The 23,439-nt window shown below is 55.9% G+C and overlaps 1 protein-coding gene across 2 annotated transcripts; it reads right to left on the bottom strand.

Annotated features, from left to right (window-relative positions):
- Positions 1 to 7,789: 7,789 nt before the first annotated feature.
- Positions 7,790 to 22,010, bottom strand: SLC4A3 (solute carrier family 4 member 3). 2 transcript variants are annotated; one of them, XM_030803368.1, is made up of 23 exons: positions 21,794 to 22,010; positions 21,496 to 21,639; positions 20,969 to 21,134; positions 20,118 to 20,395; positions 19,844 to 19,959; positions 19,190 to 19,389; positions 17,420 to 17,568; positions 17,095 to 17,275; positions 16,537 to 16,672; positions 16,089 to 16,272; positions 15,579 to 15,678; positions 14,954 to 15,138; positions 14,060 to 14,285; positions 13,665 to 13,883; positions 13,106 to 13,254; positions 12,599 to 12,793; positions 11,684 to 11,914; positions 11,242 to 11,331; positions 10,636 to 10,802; positions 9,773 to 10,026; positions 9,155 to 9,324; positions 8,796 to 8,969; positions 7,790 to 8,108 (listed from the first exon to the last, which is right to left on the bottom strand). In XM_030803368.1, exons 2-23 carry the CDS (start codon positions 21,544 to 21,546, stop codon positions 8,031 to 8,033), a joined length of 3,699 nt encoding a protein of 1,232 aa, XP_030659228.1. In that variant the 5' UTR covers positions 21,547 to 21,639; positions 21,794 to 22,010; the 3' UTR covers positions 7,790 to 8,030. The 2 variants fall into 2 exon arrangements, with proteins under 2 accessions (XP_030659228.1, XP_030659229.1); XM_030803369.1 differs by lacking the exons at positions 20,969 to 21,134; positions 21,496 to 21,639; positions 21,794 to 22,010 and adding an exon at positions 20,773 to 20,932 and having other exon boundaries at positions 7,795 to 8,108.
- Positions 22,011 to 23,439: the final 1,429 nt, after the last annotated feature.

The following is a 23,439-nucleotide window of genomic DNA, read 5'->3' as shown; positions in this document are numbered from 1 at the left end:
TTGATTAATGCTTAGCCCCATTTACACACTTAGTTAATTAAACGTCTTTAACATTTTAAATGGCACTTAATAAATTTAATAAATTCAATTCCTTTTTAAGTATTTCATCTGACTGACAAACCTTCCCAAGTACAAAAGTAATTCTTACAGATTTAATAAATTCAGCATACAAGACAGAGTGAACCTTAAATTCTCTTAAATGTCCAAACTATATGCAAACTTGGAAATATTTCAACTTATCACAAATTTCAATCAATTATTCAAGTACATATATTAAAATGAAATGTTGAAGGTGGTCTAATATTCCAATAGGCCAAATTCTCTAAAATTATGCCTACACAAATATTATATATGCACAAATTCTTTAACTTGAAAATATGAAAACTATAGTTTTGATTCCCCTAAACATTTGTGTGCTTAATTTTAAATTTTCCCAGGGCTAAAAAAATTAAATGGGATGAAAATAAATTTTCCCAGGGTTACTAAAATGTCTATCCACAAGAGAGGTATTCCCTTCTCATCCACCTGAGGTTGCTAATCAACCAGAGATTCTGGGTGGGATGCTGACTGCATCCTAGCTGCTGACTCTATGGACCTATCAAGCCCTATTTCCAGTTTCTAACTTTCTAACTTAAAGATGGAGGTGGCTGAGTAGACTAGTCCCTTGATTACAAGTGATCAGTTACTAAAGGTCAAGCCAGAGTGGAGTCCATAACTCCCTATCCAGGTTCTATACCTGACTGTGTATTTATGTGGCCATTAAGGCTTATAACTATATATTTGTCCATCTATCTCTACAGAATCCTGCATCCTTTTCATGTGCTTCTTATCTCATAGGACCACACACCTCTTACAGATGTTTAAACGTCACCTAATTGAATTCTAGTGATCTCTCACAGCTTTGTCCAATATCTTGAGATCATTCTCCAAGTCACTGCTCACCCCCACCCCCTCACCCTGCCCATCCCACCCTCTGTGGTCTCTGAGTTTCTGATTCCCCTAGGAATGCAAAAATGGACTCCCCCAGGATCTACACACCTTTTGAACTGGCGAAACTAAAGGAGAAATTTCCTGAGCCTAGTAACTCTGCTGAGAGATTATGTAGGGATTCCTATAGCACTACGGCCACTGCTTCCCCCCTCCTGAACCCCCTGCTTCCTGAGCAAGCACTGCAGTGATCAGGGTCTGTTGAAAGAACGCAGTCTATGAAGGAGGTGCTGGAGCCAAATTCCTAATCTCTCAGAAAGATGAGGCAACTTAACCAAAGTCCATCTAGTGCCTGAGGTGAGGCCAGAACCGAAGATTCCCGACTGCCAGTCCCCATGTTCTGGCCACTCAACTGCAGTGCCATCAACAACAGCAAAGCCAGCAGAGCAAGAGAGGTGCTCACAGATCACAGCCCCAACCAAGCAGCCTAAACATTAGAATGTGCTACGTTCAGCCCTTTCTTTTTTTTTTTTTTACTTTAAGTTTCAGAATACATGTGCAGAACATGCAGGTTTGTTACATAGGTATACATGTGTCATGGTGGTCTGCTGCACCTGTCAACCCGTTACCTAATGCATTAGCTATTTGTCCTGATGCTCTCCCTCCCCTCACCCACCACCAGCCCAACAGGCCCCGGTGTGTATTGTTCCCATTCCTGAGACCATGCATTTATGTGTGGCCCTTTCTGTTGCTTGATAACAGAATAGAAATAGGCATGGGTCCTGCCCTCAAGCTTACTTTCTAAAATAAATATGCATATTGTGTATTTGCATTTCCATACCAAGGAGAAGCAATAATAAGAAATAACTTTCAACCACAGTGGAAAGTGTAGTGGAAATCAACCATAGGAAAGAATATACTGGTTTAGGACAATGGTTCTCAAACCTGACTCCATATTTGAATCTCTGGGGTTTTGAGGGGATGTCAGGGGGAGGGGAATGTTTAATAAAATACCAGTGTGAGCCTGACATGGTGGCTCACACCTGTAATCCCTGCACTTTGGGAGGCCAAGGCTGGAGAATCAGTTGAGCTCAGTTCAAGACCAGCCTGGACAACATAGCGAGACCCTATTTCTACAAAAAATAAAAATTAATTAATGTAATTTAATGCCAGTGTGAACCTGTAGAGATGAGGCTCAGACACTGATATGTTTTGAAACACTCCAGGTGATTCCAGCGCTTAACCAGAGCTAAGATCCTCTGGCTTGAAGCAATGATTTCTGACATTTTAGTCCTTTCCCTGGCATTGTCACAATTTCTTGCTGTGTATGCTGTATTAGTCCATTTTTGCACGGCTATAAAGAAATACCTGAAACTGGGGCCAGGTGCAGTGGCTCATGCCTGTAATCCTAGCACTTTGGGAGGCCGAGGTGGGTGGATCACTTGAGGTCAGGAGTTCAAAACCAGCCTGGCCAACATGGCGAAACCCCATCTCTACTAAAAATACAAAAATTAGCCTGGCATGGTGGCGCACACCTGTAATCCCAGCTACTCTGGAGGCTGAGACATGAGAATTGCTTGAACCCAGAGGTAGAGGTTGCAGTGAGCCGAGATGGCACCACTGCACTCCAGCCTGGGTGACAGAGTGAGACTCTGTCTTGAAAAAAAAAAGAAAAGAGAAGAAAAGAAAAAAAAGAAAGAAATACCTGGAACTGGGTAATTTATAAAGAAAAGAGGTTTAATTGGCTCATGGTTCTGCAGGTTGTACAGGAAACACAGTGGCTCTGCTTCTGGGGAGACCTCAGGAAATTTACAATCATAGCAGAAGGTGAAGGAGAAGCAGACATGTCTTAGATGGCCAGAGCAGGGGCAAGAGAGAGAGGGGGGAGGTGCGACACACTTTTAAATGACCAGATCTCATGAAACCTCACTCACTATCACAAGAGCACCAAGGGGGAATCTGTCCCCATCATCCAATCACCTCTCACTAGGCCCCACCTCCAACACTGGGGATTGCAATTCAACATGAGATATGGGCAGGAACACAGATCCAAACCATATTATATGCCTACTAACTGTACAGTTATAAACTTAGCATTTTTCCTTTAAATCAATTCACTGTTTTTAACATATGTATTTAGACTTATCCTACACAATACTGTCTGCAAGATTATGGGGCTCAAGTACTCATTGTATTTTTTTCTAAAACACATGAAAATATATAACTGTGACAGCTAAACTATCAAAACCACATCTAAAATCATCTCACGCGCCACTACTGGTATCCTTCCCCACTTGGGGAAACATTGCCTAAGGACTCCTCTGATCTCAGAGAAATGTTCCCCACTTCTGGGCTCTTTTCAGTAGTTTTGAGGACTTGCTGCTTTGTATTCGTTGACACAACTTGGTTATTTTAAAATGTTGTTTGCTGATTGGGTACAGTGTATACTGCTCGGGTGATGGGTGCACCAAAAGCTCAGGAATCACCACTCAGGAAGTTATCCATGTAACCAAACACCACCTGTTCCCCCAAAACCTATTGAAATAAAAATAATTTTTAAAATTAAATTTAAAATGTTGTTTGCTGTGTGGGCCACATTCGTAGAAAAAATCCACTATCTCAAGAGCCTGATATCCTGACCAGCTGCTCCGGACCTTATAGTCTAGGCTGGTTGTCCCTGGAAGAGACACCACTTCCTGAGAGTGTGTCCTTCCTAAGCTCCCCCGACCCACCTTCTCTCTCCCAAGCCTAGAAAAGCTGCATGAGCTCCCTGGTGGCCCTGGAGCCAAGGACCGCTATGGTCTCTCTTATGATAACCAGTTAACACAGACAAGGATGCACTGCTCACTGGATCTAAATGTGGTGGAGTCTGTGACCTCTTAGTCCTTCTTTCTCTGCCACCTGCTCACCCCCTTACCCTCCATGCACCCCTGTGGCCAGGCACTGTGGGAGGCATTAGGAGTACAAAGGAGACTCAGACCAGGTCTCTGCCCATCTCACAGCCTATAGGGAGACAGACAAGAACACACAATGCATGTACAGTGAGAAAGGAGGCGTGGCAGGGGATGCTTAGGGACTCACAAATGAAAGTCTGGTTTTGCACCCTCCTCCATGCTCCCCTCACTCCCACCTTCCCACCAGCTCTGAGCCCTTGCTCCCAGCCCCTTCCTCATCTCCAGCTGTGCCCCACCCCCTCTTTGTCCCTCCTCTCCCACGGTCCTAAGCCCTGTCCCTGGAATTGCAGGCATTAAAGAGCTCCCTGCTCCTCGCCTCATCTCCCAAACCCAACTGTGACTCATCCACCATCCAGAGAACAACCCAGTGGCTGTCCGCTTAGTCAGCACTTAATAAAGCATTGTTCAGTAAAAAGAAGCATTTCCAGCAAAATTAAAAATAATCTCAGCAGCAGGCTCAAATATTAAATCTTCCTTCCAGAACATAAATCCTACAAACACTGGAGTCTGCACTTTGCACAAGTGGTGAATCACAATTATATAATTTATTTATCTGGAAACCACATTCCTCACTTTGCATTTCCTTTTTTGCCACACTGGATTCAATCCACCATTCCCTGCTTGCCCAAAATCTGTTTTATTGTTGTTTTCGGCAATGGCTTAATCACCAGCTGCATGGGCAGCGCTCAGCGCAAGTGCCCTTGAGTCCTGTGTCACCTTTCCTTTGCTGCTCAGAATTCCCTTTGAGAGCTCCAAGTGTCAACAAGGCATGATCATTATTTGAGTCACCTGATAAGATACAAGAAGAAATGTCACACAGGCTGCCAAATGGGACACATTATTGCCACGTTCTGTGCCCTAAAGGAGGGGCCTAGGGCAATCCCAGCAGATGGTCTACGAGCTCTGACAGCCAGACGCTGTCACAAGGGCATCAGATATCTTGAGTGAGCTGAATCCTCACCATGAACAAGAAAGTGACAGCCGCCCTCTTTGCCCAAAGTAAAAGAATGAGCTAGCACTCCTCAGGGCCTGAAGTGGGCCTGAACTTGTCCGGGGATAATGAAAGCTTTGGGCAGCTGCCCAAGATGTGGCCATAACCCCACTCAGAAAGCAGGAAGGGGCGGGGGAAATGGCGACAGGCCGGATGTCCTTACTGAAGGGCCAGTGCACGTGCACGTTCCCAAAGCCGCTTCCAGTCCAGAGCAGATGGCAGAGAGGCCGGATGTTCAAAAATACAATGGTCTTTGTCCCCTTTTTAGTAACTGTCCTGTCCTACCCCCCAGAGCTGGGCCGGCTGGGGCTCCCCTCCACTAACTCTCCTCTGCACCTTGAAGAGGACCTGAGTTGAGGGCCCCAGCACTCCAAGAGGAGAAGGTCAGAAGCCCAGTGAAGAGAAAGTCAGAGGAAACACTGGGGCTACAAAGGGCTTCAGGACAAACTCTGAATGTCCCCAAATGACATGCTGTCTGACCAGCCAGGCCCCAGGCCAGGCCTGGTTGCCTTTCTATGGGTTTGCCGTGTATCTTGTCATCCACTGTGTCACACACCCAAGCTGGGTCTCTCTTTCCTCTCCTATCCCCCTGGGTCTCCATCCCTGGCAGCCATTTTGGTTGCTGCAGCGTCCTGGGTCTTCTCAACCCTCCATGGTCCCCCTGAGTGTGTTGGGTGTGTTGGGTGAGCTCAGAGTGTTAGCTAACCCTGGCCTCCTGCCCTTCCTAAACTACGGCTGCCCTCCCTTGGCATGGATGGGGTCGTCTTTAAATGAGTAAGGCTGCCAGGGTGACAAGCGGTTATCACTGGCTGTCACTGAAGCTTTTTCGCCTACTGCTCTGAGGCCTCAAGGCCTAGCTTTGCTGGAGTCCACCCTGACCCACCAACCGCGACCAGGACTCATTCCCCACGTCAGAAGGCCCCGCCCCTCTTTTCATTTTGCAGTGGAGGAACACCCACAGTTCGCAGCTATTTGCCAAGCAGACATGACTGACACCAACTGTGTCCAATGAGGAATCCACCTTTCTGGGCCCATACTGGCATTTCCTTGCAGGGGCTGGAAAAAGTGCAGTTCCTTCCTGTGGGGTCTAGGAATCCCCAAAACCAAACAGGGGAGCCTGCTGGCATCCAGGCCCGCAAGGAGAAGCAGGACTCTAGGAAGGAACCAGGGTTTTCATGTGCAAAGCCTCTCAACCAAACTTGTCTGAGTGGCCCCTGCCATCTGTGTTTGGAAGCTCCTCTGCACATGTCCCTTCTAGGTTTTGCGTTTGACCTTGACTTTGTTCCTTGGCAAAGTTCTTTTGAAATTCCACCCAGCCTTGGCCAATCTAAAAGAAAAGGAATCTTGTCCTCACATACACATACAAAGGAGAGGCTAAATGTAGTTAAGAGGCCACATGGAACCAGAGACCCAGGGAGCCGAGGTGGACTGGAATAAAATGCTTACACCTGGACAATAATCCAGGGCAGCTGGAGGGCTCTTCTCTTCCTTAGGAACACAACAAACAGCCTCACGATGGCCTGTCCCTTCTCTCCTGACCAGTTTCGGGGCACCAGCTGTTGGCCTGAACACCTGGGAGTGTATGGTAACTGCACCTGATCGCAGGAATTTAAGCACAGGCTGAGAATGGCCATGTGTGGCAGGCACACCTGAATGTATCTTCCAAGCTAGGGAAGCCAGGAGTCGCCAACCTGGAGAGTCCTTCCTTGTCTATGAGAAACATCTGAGCCCCCAGGCTGTGAAACACGGGCCATAAAGGGAAAGCTCCAGGCCCAAGTCTGGGTTAAATGAAGATCCCCAGGTGGAGGGTGTTAGGGGGAAGGTGCTAAGTGGAAATGCTATAGAAACTGCTTTTTGCAAGCGGTTGTGGTTTCTCCTGCTCCCACTCACCACCACTGGACTCTCTCCCCTGTATGTAAGCCCCAGTAAAACCCCATGTCTCGTTTGCTAGTCTGGGTCTCTTCTTCCACCTCTTGAGTCTGGTGCCTTCCCCACTGGAGTTGATAGGAGTTCGGCACATCGGGGAGCAAAATTGGAAAAAGAGAAGAAAGCAGCAGCACCAGCTCCGGAGGAAACCGCTAACGTGGGGCTGAGGGATCCCCAGCCTCAGAAGCTCTGAGCTGCCCAGAGCTGCAGAACACGGAACCTGCCTGACCGGGCGTGGTCTCCCCGGGAAGAACTGAATGGGCTCTCTGAGCGCCGCGGATCCACCAGGTGGCAGTGCTGCTACTCCTCAGTCAGGACAGAGCCTGCAGCATGCGAGAGCGGCCACCGGAGGGCAATGGGGGACGATGCGCTCCTTCAGGCTGGGGGTTGCCTAGCAACTATGACGCAATGGGCTCCCGCTCCCCTCAAGTCCCCCAGGTTATTTCTGGCAAAACTGAGACTGTTGCACAAGGAGTGGCCTCAGGAATCCCAGAACTGCCTCTCTAAGCCAGCAGAATCTAAAATGGTCCAGGGTCCCCAAATCCGGCATCACCCTGGCGTCTAACGGATTGGGTTGCTATCTCTGCTCCTCGGAAAGCCAGAGATCAAGAAAAGAAGAGAGACATTTTCCATTCCCTCTGTGGCCCCACAGCCTCTGATTTCTTCAGTGGCTACAATGGAGCAACTTTCTCCCTCTCCCCTCCCCTGTTCTCCGTCTTGCTAAGCAGGGGCTGGATTCATGGGCATGTGACCTTGAGTGCCCCCACCCCCACCGCCCGCTCCTCTGCTGCACTTGAGGGGGCCTGGGGGATGATGATAAGGCCCAGCTCTGGCCTTCTGTAGTCTTGATTCTCTCTTTTTCTCCCAAGGACTCTCCTTGACTCAAACCTCTCCCTGGTTTTGATAACCCTGAAAATAGAATTCTTCCAATTCCAAATGGATAAGTACGACCTGAGAAACCAAAGATGGAATCAAGAAAGTGAGGCAGACACGAGACAAGGAGTGTGGTTATAATGAGCTCAAGGCCTGTGCCGGTCTGGTCTGTGAAAGGTGAGGCGAGGTCAACACCCCGGGCAGAAGTCATGGGGGCCACTCTAGTCATGGCATCAGGAGTGGTTCCAGGCACATCTCTGGGTCCTAAGGAGCCCCCCAGCCCAGGGCTGGGCTCTGCCTGAGGCCCAGGTGTCAATCCCTAAGGTCTTGGGGTCTCTGAGGGGCACTGTCTTCAAGGGTCACACTGGCATGTGCAGCTCATTGTACTCATCCTGGCCATCCTCATCGAAGTTTGGTTCAGCATCTTCCGAGTCCAGCTGCAGAGGGAACAGAAGGTTGGGGAAGGCAGGGAAGCAGGCTCGTCCCCTCCCATTCTCCAACTCCTCCTCCAACCTGCAGCCCTCCCTGCTCCCTGACCTTTCCTGGGCCTCTCTGCAAGTACCATGACCCTGGGTAGCAGCATTACCCTTGGCCAAAGCCTTAGGTCACCTCCCAGACCAGATACCTGGCCCCTCCTGGTGATAATAATAATGATTATTATTATGAAGCTCTTTCCTGAGGCCACTTCTAGTTGCTGTGGTACCTTTGTACACCACGTTTGAGTATGGATAAATTGCAAAAAGATGTCTTTTCCTCTAGTTGACAAAAACAGGGCTCAGGGTGGACACCAGTGCCACATCAACCCTGTAGCCTCTCAGCTGGGTGTTTTTGGTCAGGCACCACCTGCACAGCTGTGTGCAGCAGCCCCGTGCCAACTCCCTTACAAAACCACCATCCTAAGGCCTTTATCTGGACTTGCACTTGACCCTCCCAACAGTCCTATAAGGTAGGGTCTATGATTACCCCTATGATACAGGTGAAAATAAGATTTTGGAAGGTGAGATAACTTGCAACACAAGTTACACAAGTTTCACAACTAACACAACTAGTGGGTGGCCAAACAGAGATTGGAACCCAGTGCCCATTTGCCCTAATACTGTTTCCCCAGACCACCACCCCCTTACCGCCTGCAGCTCCCTGTCCTGGAAGAGCCGGGGCAGAAGGCAATGCCTCAGAGGCACCGTGAGCAGCAGCAGGAAGGGAAAGGCGAGTGAGGCCGCCGTGGACTTGACCACCCAGAGCAGTGCGATGCAGCCCAGCTGGATGCAGGTGAACAGATGCATCCGCCACGTCTTTACCTAGGGGAGCAGCCAGTGGGCCTCAGTGCACAGCGTCCTGGCCTGCTCCCACCCACATCGTGGGGAATTTGGCTCCCAGGTCCCAACTTCTCCTTCATATTCATCCCGTCCATCGATGCTCCGAGATCCCTCTGGATCCCCTTCCCATCACCCCACTGCCCTACCCCCATGCTTCCCGGCCCTACCTTGGTCACATAGGGCTGCTCAGGATGGTGTTTTGCCGGCATGAGGATGAGCAACAAACGCTGGGACAGCTGGATACCAGACAGGGACGTGACCCCCATGTACAGGAAGATCCCAAAGAGCACAGCCAATGGGATCCGACGCAGCACAGCCCCCATGACGATGGACAGGCCTGGAGGAGGTGACACAGACCAGCCTGACCCTCAGACAGCCCCCGGGAGGATGGACAGGCCTGGGGGGAGGCGACATGGACCCACAGGACCAATCAACTTGGCCTTATCACCATGAACAAGAGAAGGGGGGGGGGGGCGGGCGCATTGGCTCACGCCTGTAATCCCAGCACTTTGGGAGGCCGAGGTGGGTGGATCACGAGGTCAGGAGATAAGACCATCATGGCTAACATGGTGAAACCCAGAGAAGAGGGGGCAGGACAGAGAGCCAGGAAAGGACTCCGGGAGTAAGGGGTAAGGGGCTAGAGGAGTGTTGGGAAGCAGGTTTGGGGGTCAGATCGAGGGCAACACACAGCACATTGGGAGATTCAGGGTCAAGCCTGGGATAGTGAAGATGTAAGGCCATGGGGCCCAAGGAAGGGGGTGTGCAGGGTGGAGGCAGGCTCTCACCCACGAGGCTGGCGATGAGCACACCAGTGACCCGCTGCTCCCGCACCTCCTGGATCTGGGGCTTGTCACCAGGCGCGATGGCAGTACGCATCACTGTCAACGCATTGACATGGGTGACAGAGCGCACCGTGGCAGCTGTGAGCCAGGGCAACCCAAACAGCCCACAGAGCCCCCCTAAGGAGCCAATGAGGAGCAGGTCCAGGTGGAAACCGGAGCCCTTGAGCAGCCTCCGCGCCTTCTGGCTGACGATAAGCCTGCAGGGAGAAGGTGGGGAGCGGGGTGTGGCTGGCCTGGCAGGGGCAGGGGACAAAGACGGGCACGCACACAGAGACGAGATGGTGGGGGGAGGACGTGCAGACAACAGTTCTCCCCAGGACTGCCAGCTTCTTCTTTCAAATTCCCAAATTGAAGTTCTCACATTGAAGCAAATGTGAGCCAAATTCTCATACTGTGAATATTTAAAACACCACAAAAGCCAGATGCCAGATCTTACCACGTTATTGTGGTTTAACCAAAATTAGATACATGTGAGCATCTCTGGGTGCAAGCTTAGACTGCTAGAGTGTTCTGAGCACTGTCAAGTGCCACCCTGCAAACAGTGGTGGCAACAGATGTCATGTCAAACCATCACGGGGAAACCATGCCCCTGCCCCGGATGCCACTGCTGTCTGCTCCTCCCCCACCTCCTCCCCACCCCTGCCAGCTCCTCCACACACACTCTCTTCCTCAAGGCTTGCCACCAGCTCCCACCCACCCAGCACCCCGATACTGATAATGATGTCCCTGCCATAACCCTGAAACCAAGCCAAGGAGCCAAGGAGCTTGGCCTCGTCCCTCCCACCTCCTCCTCCCATCTCTCTCACGCTGTGATCTGTGTCTCCATGAAGATCAGGATGAGGACGAGGAGGGCGGGGACAGCAGCTGCCACCATCATCCAGGGCGGGAAAGGACGGGCACTGCCCAGGGGTGGAATGAACCAGGAGCGCTTATCGGGAGAGGTCACTGAGAGCCCTGTAGGCACCGTCAGCTTCTGCGTGGCAGGAAAACAGGGTTCAGGGACACAGCCTCCCCATGCTAGGAAGCCCACCAAGCTGCGTCCCCATTTCAGGACTTCAGGGAGCTGGGGTGTGAACAGGTTAGGGGGAAATTAGTTTTGCATCCTCCAAAAGTCACTGTCCTTTCAAGGATCCAATAGAGGGCAGGGAAACGAAGCGCCTCCTCCCTGAGCCCCAGAGCTTCAGGGGACCTGTGTGGGATACCTGTCATTCTGCTCCCAGCCCCACACCTGCTTCTCTCGGATTCATCACTCAGGCTCCCCGGGGAAGGCCCTCAGCCCCCAGGGCGGCCACTCCACTGGGAAAGCTGAGTTCAGGCCTGATCCCAATCCCAGGGCCCATGGAGGTGTGTCGTGGGCTCCCTCTCCTGGCCTGGGGGTGAGAGCAGCTGCCACAAGGCTGGGGCTCCCTCACCTGCGTGTAGGTGTCTGTGATGGAGTAATCCACCAGGACCATCACCAGGATGGAGATGGGGATGCCAAAGTCCCCGATGATGCGACGAGCCTTGAGAGGGGCCGGTCGGGGAAGGGAGCAAAAGGTGGAGGCAAGGTCAGCAGGCTAACACGGGGCTTGCCATCTCTGGCCCTGCCTGGGTCCAAGCTGGAGCCAGAAGGCCCCCCAACTGCCTCTCAACCCCACAAGTGCCAGCGCAGCCTGGGAGGCTGTTGTCTTGATTAGACTTCTCTGAGCAAAGGGCAAGAAAACACCCAGGGAAGAGGCTTCCAAAGGGGTGAGGGGCTGCCCGGGCTGGGTTTTGGCCCATGGGCTGACCGGGGAAGGGGTGCAGCCTCTCTGGGGAGCTCCCACAACAGGAATTGTGGGACTCTTGGGGGCTCCACACCCAGCAGCCATGCACCTTGCCCCCCAGGAAGCGGCTGTTCCTGAACTTGCGCAGGAAGAAGGCGATGAAGAAGGTCCCGAGCATGAGGATGAGTGAGAGCAGTGCCGTATTGGGCTGGTTCCTCGGGCTGGGTGGGCCCTCGGTGGGGGGCAGTGCACTGCCATTCGGCTCCAGACCAGCATCCAGGGACCCCTCCAGGGCCCCCTCAGGGGGGTAGAACGGCAGCAGTGGGTGCTCTGTGAATACCTGTGTGTGGATAACAAGGACGCCTTGTCACTCACCTGGCAGGTGACCTGATTTCATCATCATCAGCACACCTGTGAGAGAGGGTGGCCCCTCAATACCTGGTCAGACAACAGTAATGCACAGACATCCAGCTGCACCACACACACAACACACAACACACATACAACACACACAACACATACACACACAACACGCACAACACAAAAAACACAACATACCACATACACACCACACAACATATATACACACAACACACACACAACATGCACACACACGCACACACATGCACACACACACCACACACAACATACAACACACACATCACACACACAACACACCATACTCACAACACACACACACACTCCTCTACAAAAGGTGACCCAAGGACACCCAGCCCCTTAGCACTGATAGCTCCCTCCCCATCACATACCTGTGCAGGAGAGTCCTTATTACTAAGCCTCCAACCAGGTGCCTGGAGTCGTCGTAACCTGGCACCCACCCCCTGGGTCTGACTCCCTCCCCTTCAGCTCAGACCTAGCCTAGGGTGTCCCTAGAACCCCTCACTCCCAACACAGTCCCTCTCCTTGTCCCCCAGTTCTCCATACCTCCCCCTCCCATGCTGTCCTCCCCAGGGCAATGTCCACCTCCATCTCTGCCACCCCCAAGACCTCTCTGGACCTCCACCTTGTAGAGCTTGTAGAAGGTCTCATAGATGAAAATGAGTGAGATGAGAAAGGCAAAGATCTCCTGGGTGAAAGGCGAGATGTAGCGGACCAGGAAGCTGCCTTCGGCGGCCACCAGGGCAAGGACGAAGACCACCAGCCAGAGGCCAACCCACACCCGGCCAGTGAGGTACTCCAGGTCCTGGGCTCGGCAGAACTAGGCGGGGGTGGGAGCAGTCGTTACCCACAGGTTGCCTGCCCTGGGTGTCACTGCCCCCTGGAATAGGCAGTGGATGAACTCCAAGGAAGAGGGAGAATGCAGGGACCCATCCCCTAGGTAAGGAGAGTGTGGGGCAGGATGTAGGTAAGGAAGAGTGTGGGGCAGGATGTAGGTAAGGAAGAGTGTGGGGCAGGATGTAGGTAAGGAAGAGTGTGGGGCAGGATGTAGGTAAGGAAGAGTGTGGGGCAGGATGTAGGTAAGGAAGAGTGTGGGGCAGGATGGATGGAGCAGGGCAAGGCTTCGCCTCACCTTGAAGAAGGCTTCCTCAAACACGAGCAGCGGCCCAGAGAAGCCAACCACGAGCAGCGGCTGAGCCCCCAGCAGAGAGAAGAGGACGCCGAGCACAGCAGTGGACACGATTAGCTCGGACACGCCCATCAGTCCCTCGGTCTTCTCTCCTGCGGCAGCACGGGCAGGATGGCCCTAGCCTGGCTCTGTCTATCTGCCCCCTTCCTCGTCTAGCTTGTCCTAAACTGGGGCCCCCAACAAAAGCAGAGCAGCCCCTTAGAGCGACACACAGGGCCCCTTCCATACCCCATTGCTCCCAGACCCTCCCCACTAGCCCCCAATGGTGATCACAGGATCCCCCATCCCTTACACCTCTCCCACACCCTCACTTTATAGCCCCCCAAAGGTGATCTCTGGGATTCCCTGATCCAGCATCTCTGTAAGGTGCTTACACCTTTGCTAGCACGTCTAACCATTGGCCCCCTAATGTGATCACACCCAGACCCAGAATCCTGCAAGTGACACTGGGACCAGAAGTGACTAGAGGAGCCCCTCAACTCCCCAAGCCCCAGGCCCTTACCCAGCAGTCCCCCGAAGGTGATGGCAGGGCTGAGGGCTGCGAAGTAGATGAAGAGCACAGCGGCCACACACTGGGAGTGCAGTGCATCTCGCAGGTCACTGGGGTAGTGCGGGTACCGGCGCCTCACATCCCGCACAAGCCCCCCAAATACCAAGCCCGTCCGCAGCAAGGGGTCATCTTCAGGGGTTGCCTCAGAGCCCCCCAACTCCAAAGACAGTTCTGGGGGAACAAGGGGCTGCTGGGGCACAGACCACTCCCTCTGGCTTGGAGGCCCCGGGCTTTTGGGATCAGGAATGCAAAGGACTCCAGGAGTCAGGACGGGGCTGGGGTCACAGCCTTAGGGCCCTGGGATGGGGGAGTGTGTATTGTGGGCACTCAGCCCCCAAGGGTCTGACCTTTCCCAGGGGCCGTGTAGCCACCCCGTGTGGTCATCTCGACTTTGGTCTGTTCACGCTCTCGCCGCTTCCTAAGCAGCTCTCGCTGGAAAGCAGCCACGGAGCGCAGCAGGTCACGGCCCTCCACCTCGGACGGGGGGATCACAATGCTGCCATCTAGGAACTCGCTGATGGCGCTCAGGAGGTCTTGCCGGTCATCTGCCTGGTAGGCAGCCTCATGAAACAGCTGGGGGCAATGAGAGGGCCAGGACCCTCAGGGACGGCCAAGGGAACCTCCAGGAGGGAGACTTGAGGCGGGTGTTGGGTCACTGAGCTACAGGCAGGGTGGACATTCAGTCGTAGATATTGGGCCAGTCCAACAGTGTTGGCTGTTGGAACACTGAAACCCATCCCTGCAGGCCAGCAAGCCACTGCCCCAAAGCCCCAGGTGCCCTCTATTCCCCCAGGAGATGCCAGACTTCCACATGCAGCAACTAAAGGGATAATGCCTGGCAGAGCAGGGGCTTCCAGAGCCATTCCAATTGGATCAGCTACACCTTACAGGCTGATAAATATTGTGAATGTTGCCCCTGGCTAAAGGATGCTCCTATCTAATCCCAGGAGAAGCCACAGCAAAGACCAGCGCATCCAGCCCTCCTGATCAAGTCTCATGTCACATCCAAAGCTCTGGGGTCTGGGCTTTTCCCCTTATGTCACCATCCCCTCCCACAGCCACAGCCCAGGGCTCTCTCTTCTCCCCTGAGCCAACAGCTCCCCCCACCACCCTCCAGGGCACGGCCTCCACCCAGGGGCCTCTAGCACCCTTGCCTCTATGGGCACCACTGTGGACAACGAGAGGGACAGGGGTAAGCAGGGCCTAGGAGAAGAGGCCTTGAGAGCCAGCATGCGCCCAACCTTGTCAGACATAAGGGTGGCAATGGAGCGCCCAAGCTCGTGGTAGTCAGTGCTGGTGTGGCTGGGCCCCAGCATCACGAAGAGGAAGCGGACTGGGACAGGGACCTCAAGCACAGACTCCAGGAGTACAGCCTCATTCAGCCGCACGAAGGCTGCTGCAGGCTGCTCCAAGAAAGGCACACAACCTAGGGCAAGAGGAAAGCACAGGGCGCTGGGCAAAGAGGAGCAGTCAAAGCGGGCCTTGGGGCAGCTATCTAGGGCTATCATGGACAGTTGAGCAGGTTGTAAACTGTGCAAAGAAACCCCAGTCTAAAAGGGCACTATTCGCTTATGTGTCTACACATTGAGTACAATTCGCCAACAGATGGAAACTCAGGGTATTAAAGAAGTGTTGCTTTTTTTTCTAACTCCAACTCCAAGATAGCAGAAAACTGGACAGGAAGCAGGCAGGGGACTACAAAAGAAAGGGCTGGGCTAAGACACGTTGTGAGGAAGAGTAGGGACCAGGTGGGAGCCTGGAGGGAGATGGAAGAGGTGGCCTCCAGGCCAGAGCTCAGACAAGCAGGCCCCCAGGAGAGGCACACACACGCTGCAGACCCTGCCCCCAGCGCCCGGCCCTCCTCACCCACAAGCACAACAGTGGCCTCAGCATCTTCAGGGATCTTCTCCAGCAGCTTCAGGCTTTTCCCCCGGTGACCATCTCCCCCAGCCATGTGGAGGGGCTTCTGAGGACGCAGAACTGGAATAGGGCTGGGACCCAGACCGGAGGCCATGGCAGGCCCTCCCAGCCCTGGCTCCAGCCCTGGCTCTGAGACCTCCTTCTCCCTCCCAGAGTAGGCAGGTACTGCACTGTGGCCCCACCAGCTGGGATGTGGACCCTGCCTCGACGTCCCCAACTACCACCTCAGCCTTATCTTGTTTAAACAGCTCCTGTGGGTCTGCCAAATCATCACATTCAAACCTCCTGCGTCTCAGGGCAGGGACCCCTCATGCGGGTCTCCTCTAGGTCCCCCAGTGCCCAGCATGATGCCAGCAATCCAACCTTCCCAACCCGCTCAGTGAAGTCGTCGATGACCTCGACTGAAACTAGATACCCTCTCAGTCCCCTGGCCCAAGCCAAAGCAAGGGCACTGACCTCCTTGGCGTCAGGGTCATGTGGCCAGAGTGGGGCTGGCTCCCCCAGGTCATCAGCCATGGTAGGCACCGCCCCATCAGGGCCATGGCTGGGAGTTGGGTGATGATTCCCCAGAACTGAGTTCATGCTGGAGCTCGATGGGTTTCGGGGAAAGAAGCCACTGTCCTTGTCATCGTTGGGATGGCTGGAAGGGGCAGGGTGAGGCAGGTGAGGAGGAGAGGCTCATGGTAGACTGAGGTCATGAAGTGAGTAGTGGAGGGTCAGGGCCTCCATCCCTCTGCCTCAGTGTAAAAAGAAACTTTCTAATGATTGAAAGTGTCAAAAGATAGAAATGAGCTCTCCGTCACTTGTGGTATTCAAGCAGAGGCTGGGAGCCACTAGGAAGAGGCTGTGCTCCCGGAAGGGCAGCTGAGCCGGACAGGCCCCTCCCAGGGACCCACCCCGGCACCTGTGCTTCAGTAGCAGGGTACGTAGGACGCTGGCCCTGTCCTCCGGCCGGATCTGGTCGGACACAATCATGGTCTCCACCACAAGGTGTGCAATGCCTGGCAGGGTGGTTTGCTCCAGGTCCAGGAGGGCAGCTCCTAGGGGGACAGTCAGGCACAGAGAGGGCACAGTCCCATCAGACAGGAGAAATCTCCTCCCACTCTGCCTTGCCCCCCAAAAGCGTGCAAATGTGCTGGAAGGGCCCAATGTACCCAGGTGGATACACAGCTCCATATTGCCACAGGCCAGTCAGAGAGGGGCCGTGAAAATGGAGCATGGAAACGAGGGCAAGGCCCCTCCCCACCAAGGAAGGGGAAGCCATTTGTTGACTGACCGCATGCACCAGATACAGCCCTGCCCCTCGGGGCTCACGGGCCGCCCAGGCAAATGGACCCCATAGTCCCAGGTGGCAGCTGATCTTGCCTGTGCCCAGGACTCTAGAGAGTGTTCCTGGGAGCTGAGCAGCCTGGCACAGACTGAAGAGGACATGCAGCCTCGGGCCAGGCCTGGGGGTCCCTACCATGGGCGATGGTCCTTCTGAGCTCCAGAAGGCTACGGAAGGAGAGCGAGGCAACATGGGGCTTCCCCCAGCGCTCCGTCTCCTCCTCCACGTCCTCCTCAAACTTGATCCAGCGGGCCGTCTCCCGCCAGTGGGGCTCCTGGCTGCGGTCCAGCATCAGCTCGTTCAGCTCCACAAACACCTGGGGGTGTGCCAAAGGTGAGGGCCCGGGGGCCAACAGGTGTGGGGAACACCGCGATGGGGCAAGGCAGGGGGGCAAAGAGAGGAGGGCTCCGGGGCCGAGGGGCATGAGGAAGCCACAGGCCCACCCACTCAGCATTGTGACCTCATGAGGCCTCCGGTCCAGCTTTTTCTTCTTCTTCTTCCTTCGAAGGATGGGGGCCAGGCCGCTGGGACTGCCCCTCCCGCCCTGCGTCCGGGACGGCTTTTTCACTAAGTGTCGCCGCACACCAGGGTTGTCCTCCAGTCGGTGACCTGCAGAGAAGATGGGCTTGAGGGTCCCACAGGTCCAGCTGGGGGCCTCGGGGTCACGGCCCAGCTCCTTCTGCCCAACCCAACTACTTGGTGAGCTCTATAGTCACCAATAGGCCATGCCGACGGAAACCACATAATCCCATGTGGCCATTTCATTGATAAGAAGACTGAAGCTCAGAAAGAGGGAAGGACCTCTCCATGGTCACCTGGGACCACTGGCCAAGGTGCAATCCAAAGGTAGACCCAGCTCAGTCCACAGCCCCAGCCAGACCCTCCAGCCCCTGCCATGGCCACTGCCCCTCCCTCTTCGTCTGGGTCCCATGACAGGCACTGAGTCAGAGTCCCCAGGCACTGAGCCCCCAACACTTTCCGTGCACTCTATCTCAACACCCGCGTCTCCTCCCCAAAGGTACACAGCCCAGTAGACTCAGGCAGGGCTTCGCTCCCTTCCTCCTGTCTGCCCCACCCAGGCCAGCAGCAGTCGGGGAAAGGCCAGCAGCCCCGTTACTCACAAGTTGGTGGCCCTGCCATGGGGCCCAGCTGGCCCCTGATGGACTCCCACAGGTCACCATCCTCAAAGTCCAGCACAAACATCTCTAAGTCTTCTGGGGCCAGTGAGTCTCGCGGACTGGGGGCTGGATCCCTCCCAAAGCCCCGGCTATTGGTATCCCCAGACCCAGGGCTCAGTGCCCCATTGGGCTCAGGGTCCTCCTCCAGTGGGCTTGTCATTCTCCCGGTGGCCGAGACCTCAGCCCCCGCTCCCTACCAGACCCCTTGGCTCTCCTACAAGGTGGGAGCCTGGACGGGGTGGCTTCTGTCCAACCAGAGCTGAAGGTGGCACAGCCTCCCGACCCCAACTCCCCACGTCCACAAGCCTGCTCCCTGCGACATCCAGCCCCCACCCTGGGTCTGTAAACACGCCCTCCCCCACCCCCCATCCTGCTGCTACTGCTGCCATCGGATTGTTCCTGTCCCTGTCCTCAGGCCCTGGCAACTTTCCATGACGTATTGAGCTCAAAGCCCTACCCTTCCCCCAACCCCGCCCACACACTGTGGCTCAGAGGAGGGGGAGGGATCAGTGATGCCCCTGGCCTGGGCACAGAGCCCCATGGGTGATGACAGGTGGCACAGAAACCAGGGCACTGATAAGACGGAAGGAATGTGCCGAGATCACAGCCAGGCCCCCCCACCAAGGGTAGTGGGATGGGAGTGAGGGGTCCTGACACAGGGAGAGGCAGGGGTCTGGAGCAATGGCTCAGACTCAGGGCCTGGTTTGGAAGGGATCAAAGAGCTAGGAGACAAAGAGTTCACCCTGAGAAGAGGGCCCTTGGGGAGGGATACAATGATGTGAAAAAGAGAGCTGCCTTTTTCTAGGGGTGACTCAGAGGACAGAATCAGGACTGAGGCGTGAGGTGTCAGGAAAGGAAATCTCAGCTCTGGCCATCAGAAGGGGTGGCTGGGTGAGGTAGTGAGGTCCCCATCACTGGCCACATCCCAGCAGACAGGGATTCAGAGAGGACTCAGCCCTGAGCAGGGGACAGCTCAGAGCCTCTCCAAGGTCACTCGCAGGCTGGGAGTACATCGCAGTGGACCATGGGGGCTGCCACAAGGTCTCACTCACTCTTCATGTCGTCCAGGTCTGCAGAACCCAGCATCTGGGCCTCCGCCTCATCTGTGGGCACCTGCTGCTCTGGACCACCTGGGTTTCCCAGGGCACTGCCTGGGCACAGTCGCTCCCGCAGGTCATAACTGGCTGATGGGCTCCAGGGCCGGCTTTTCTCCCCAGTGAGTCGGGAGGCCCGGGCCAGGGGGCTGGGGGAGCTGGGGAGGCAACACAGCAGCCTTGGACTTGACAGGGCCAGGTCGGTGGTTCCATCACCGTCCCTCAGCTCAGAGCAGGGCCTGGAGTAGACCCTGAGCATGAGATCCAGGCCCCTCCTGGGCAGAAAAGGATGCTGACCCAGGCCCCCTTCCCCATCGCGTGGCTCCCCCTTTCCTCCACCTTTCTCCTCACCCTCTCTACTCTGTCACTCTCTCCCGGGGAACTCCTAACCTCTTCACTCTGCTCTTCTCTGTTTTTCTCCCCCCTTGTTCTCTCCTCCTTGTAAATCACGAGGACAGAGAAGGATCCCCACCCCCCTCCCACACCCTGCTCCTCTTTTCTCAGGGTCAGAGCTGGGGACACTCCCCAGGGTCAGGAAGGAGGTGACTGCCAGGAGCTCTGGACCTTGCGGCTCTGGGCTGGGCCCTGCTGAGTAGAGGCTGCAGCCAGTACCTGCTGGAGTGCTGGGGGCTCTTGTCAGTGTGTGGGCCCACCGAGGGCAGGGGCTTGGTGACAGCAGCCCTCCCGCGGAGGCCTGGACTGTCATCCTCGTCACTTCCAATGGAGAACTGCAGACATAGAATGTGCCCTGGGGCCTTGCCCCGACCTACCATGCAGCCCCCAACCCCATCCAGCTTCACACAGGCCCCCAACACGCACTCATCTCCTCCTCTCTGCACCCCTCCCTGACCCCTGACCTGCCACCCCTCCAAAGGGAAGCCCCTACCTTTGCCTTCTGTGGGGTCCCTGAGGGTGGGGGTTCCACAGGTTCTGCCTCAGATTCTCCCTCCTCTTCCTCCTCTTCCTCCTCTTCCTCATCCACTCCGGCTCCTCCCTCCTCCTGGATGGGAGGGGTCCCCTCGGAGGGGGGAGCAGAGGTTTTCTCCTTCTTCCTCTTTCTCCTGGTGTGCCGGGCAGAGGTGGGGGGCAGCCGCCGCAGCTTGTGGGGTGGAGGCAGGCGCGCTGAGAGCGGGTGGTGGGTGTGGTGGGATGTGTGCCGGTGAACTGGGGGTGCAGGAGATCCGGTTGAGGCCCCCACAGCAGAAACAGGGGCCCTCCCCACCCGAGGGCAGACACCTTCCAGCTCAAGGCCACAAAGAAGGGCACCCTAGTCCTTCCTCCAGGGCCATGACCCCCCAACACCTGTGTCCACGTGCCTGTCATTGATGAGGTCTGGTGGTGTGGGAGGAGAGGGTGGATGGACAGGGAAGGTCATGAAGGGGGCTGGGAGGGGAGACGTGATACAGCAAGGAGGGGAAAGGCGGAGTTGGACTAGCCGAGGTGGGACAAGGAGGGAGTGAGTGGGGACGAAGGGGAAGGGGAAGGTCACCGTGGAAGGGCCCAGGCCCAGCTCCCTAGATCTCCCCTGGTCTGGGGCCCACCTCCCCTGGCAGGCGGACAGGCGATGGGTGGGGGAGGCAGGATGACTGAACACGGCATGTGGCCCAGCACAGAGTCCAGCACAGTGTCCGGCACAGGATGGCACTGGGTGACCAAGCCGGAGGTGAGCGCGGTGATGGTGGCGATGAAGGTGATGGTGGCGAGGGCGGCCGCACTAGGGGTCCCCAGGCTACCCACACTCAAAGTCCCGCTCGCTGTAGCTGCGGCTGGGCTTCTCGGGGTCCCAGGCCGGGGGCTTGCTGATGAGGTCCCCAAACCTGCTCACAGCCAAGGTCTTGCCCAAGTCATCGTCCTCCTCCTCCACGTCTGGACTTAGAGGGGGCTCCTCCAAGGGCACCCGGACCTGCAGGCCCAGACAGCCTCTGCTAAGGACCCCTGACCCATGAAGGCCCCACACCCACCCCAACTCCAAGCCCTAGTTTGGAGAGCTCAGCAGGCTCTCGCACCATCGGGCCCCCTCCCCTTGCTCCCAGGCCTGTGTCAGCATCCCAGAAACCACCCTCTCTGGGCTCCCAGAGCTTGTAAAGAGAGAGGGCTATGGATCTGGAAAATACCAAAAACCCCCCTCTTTCTCCATAACCCCCAGCCCAGCTCATCCCTGGATCTGGGGGGTCCCGAGGTCGGCCAGAGGACTCCTCTGCCCACCCAAAAGTCCCTCCCCTCTCCTCCCCCATCTCTCCGCCGCCCCCGCGCGCGCCGATCACCTGGGGTAGGGGGGAGGCGCCCCCGGGCGGCGGGATCACTCCGTTGGCCATCGCCAGGTAGGCGGCTGGGGACGCTCTCTCTCATTAAGGGACCCGAGAACCGGGTGAGAAGGAGGGACCACTGAGGAGGCCTAGCGGGGAGCCCTGGGGGAGGAGGGCGGGGTCAGGTTCCTTGCGCTGGCGCCCCCCACCCGGGAGCCGGATTCACGCTCCCGGCCCAAGCTCCCCTCCGAGGCCCAGCCACGCCCGGGACAGCCCGGGTCCCCCGCCCTGCCCGGCGCGCCCCGCCCCGCGGTACCTCGGGGCTCCGGAGCCTGCGAGGCCCAGGCGGGCCGCCGCGCCCCATGTCCCCCGCGCTCGCTCCGGAGCGCAGCCGCGACTGCAGTCCGGCCTCTCGCAGCGCAGAGCCGGGCTGGCCGGGCGGACGCAGGCGCCGGAGCCCGCAGCCCGCGGCTCCACCTCCTCGCGCTCCGCTCCGCACCTCCGCCGCCGCCGGGCCGCACAATGGGAGCGGGCGGGCCGTGACTCACCCCGCCCCGGCCGGCGCGGCCCCCACGCGCGGGCCCCGCAGCACCCTACCTGCCCGTGTGCCTTCTCCAGGTGCCCCACGCATGGCTGGGGGCGGGGGCGCGGCCCAAAATTCCCACAACCCCCCAGATTCGCTCCCCCACCCTGCTTTTAGCCTCCCCTACCCTCCAGAGCCCAGGAAGCAACCCCCTCCGCAGACACAGGCCCCTCCAGTCTTGGGAACGGAGCTCACAGACCCCTGGAAGCACCCACCACCTCCCCTTTCATGTCCACCACAGCCTTGCCCCTCAAAGGCCTGGCTTCTGTCGCCTGGCACCACCCAACGTTTGACCTTGACACAGTACCTCCCCTCCTCCCGCCTCAGCTTCCCCAGCTGTAGCGAGAGGGGCCTGCAATAGGGGTGTTCCAAAGTTCTATCCAACTCTAAGACTGTGTGGCTCCGCTTCCACATTTCCTCCCTTCTCCCCCTATCCCTGCGGTCACATCTCATTTTCCAAGGGTAAAAGGTCTTTCGAAGGAGCTACCGGACCCCAATCGGCCCCTATCCCGAGATCAATGAAACTGGACTTCTACACAGTGCGATGCCCATAACAGCCCTGTGACCTTGGTACTTCACCCTGTCTGACCCCTGGCCTCATCTAGATCTCAGCTCAACCCAAGGAAAGATTTTCTGTGTGCATAGCCTTCCAAGGGGAAGGGAACTAGGATCTGTTGGACTCCCACATTGTCTTGTGTGTGCTCACAGTCCTGTGCTAGGTAGGCCCTCTCCAGACTGGCTGCCTCGTCTCAGGCATAATAATAAGAGGAGATGTTATGATTCCCATTTGGTCAGCAGAGGACAGTGGAGACTCAGGGAGGCTTGTTACCTGCCATGGTCACAGCTGGAAAGCAGGCTGCCGACAGGTTTGGGCATCATTATCCATGTATTGAAGTGACTTTCCAAGCCACAAACAAAATTTTTAACTGAAAGAGATGTGCCGTTCTCCTAAGTCTCACAGGGTGAGTCCCAAGGTGGGAATTCCTAGGGTATCACAAGACTTGTCCCTCTGAGGTTCTACCCACCCCAGAGAGGATGCTGAGCACAGGTCCTCAACTTTTGGGAGCCCCAGACCCCCATCCTTTCAGTTGGAGACCCACACCCCACCCAGAGTCTGAAGCTTCGTTCTCTACCCTTACAGACCTTCCTGTCTCCTCCACCCCTCTGAGATGATGGAGTAAAATCTCCCCTTGAAGAGCCTTTAGACGCCCATGTTTATCTCTTTCTTTCCAGGCTGGGGGGAGTAAGATGATGCTGACACCCACCAACTCATTTGATGAGTTGGTATTTCGTACCAACTCATCCTATTCGACATAAACGCATGCTTTCATTAGGCCCGCTCTTGTCTTTGACATCCTGCCTGCGGCGCACCTGTAATT

The sequence above is a fragment of the Nomascus leucogenys genome, chromosome 22a, assembly GCF_006542625.1.
Source record: "Nomascus leucogenys isolate Asia chromosome 22a, Asia_NLE_v1, whole genome shotgun sequence".
In the NCBI taxonomy this organism is placed as follows: domain Eukaryota; kingdom Metazoa; phylum Chordata; class Mammalia; order Primates; family Hylobatidae; genus Nomascus; species Nomascus leucogenys.
This window is presented reverse-complemented; position numbering and strand designations above follow the sequence as displayed.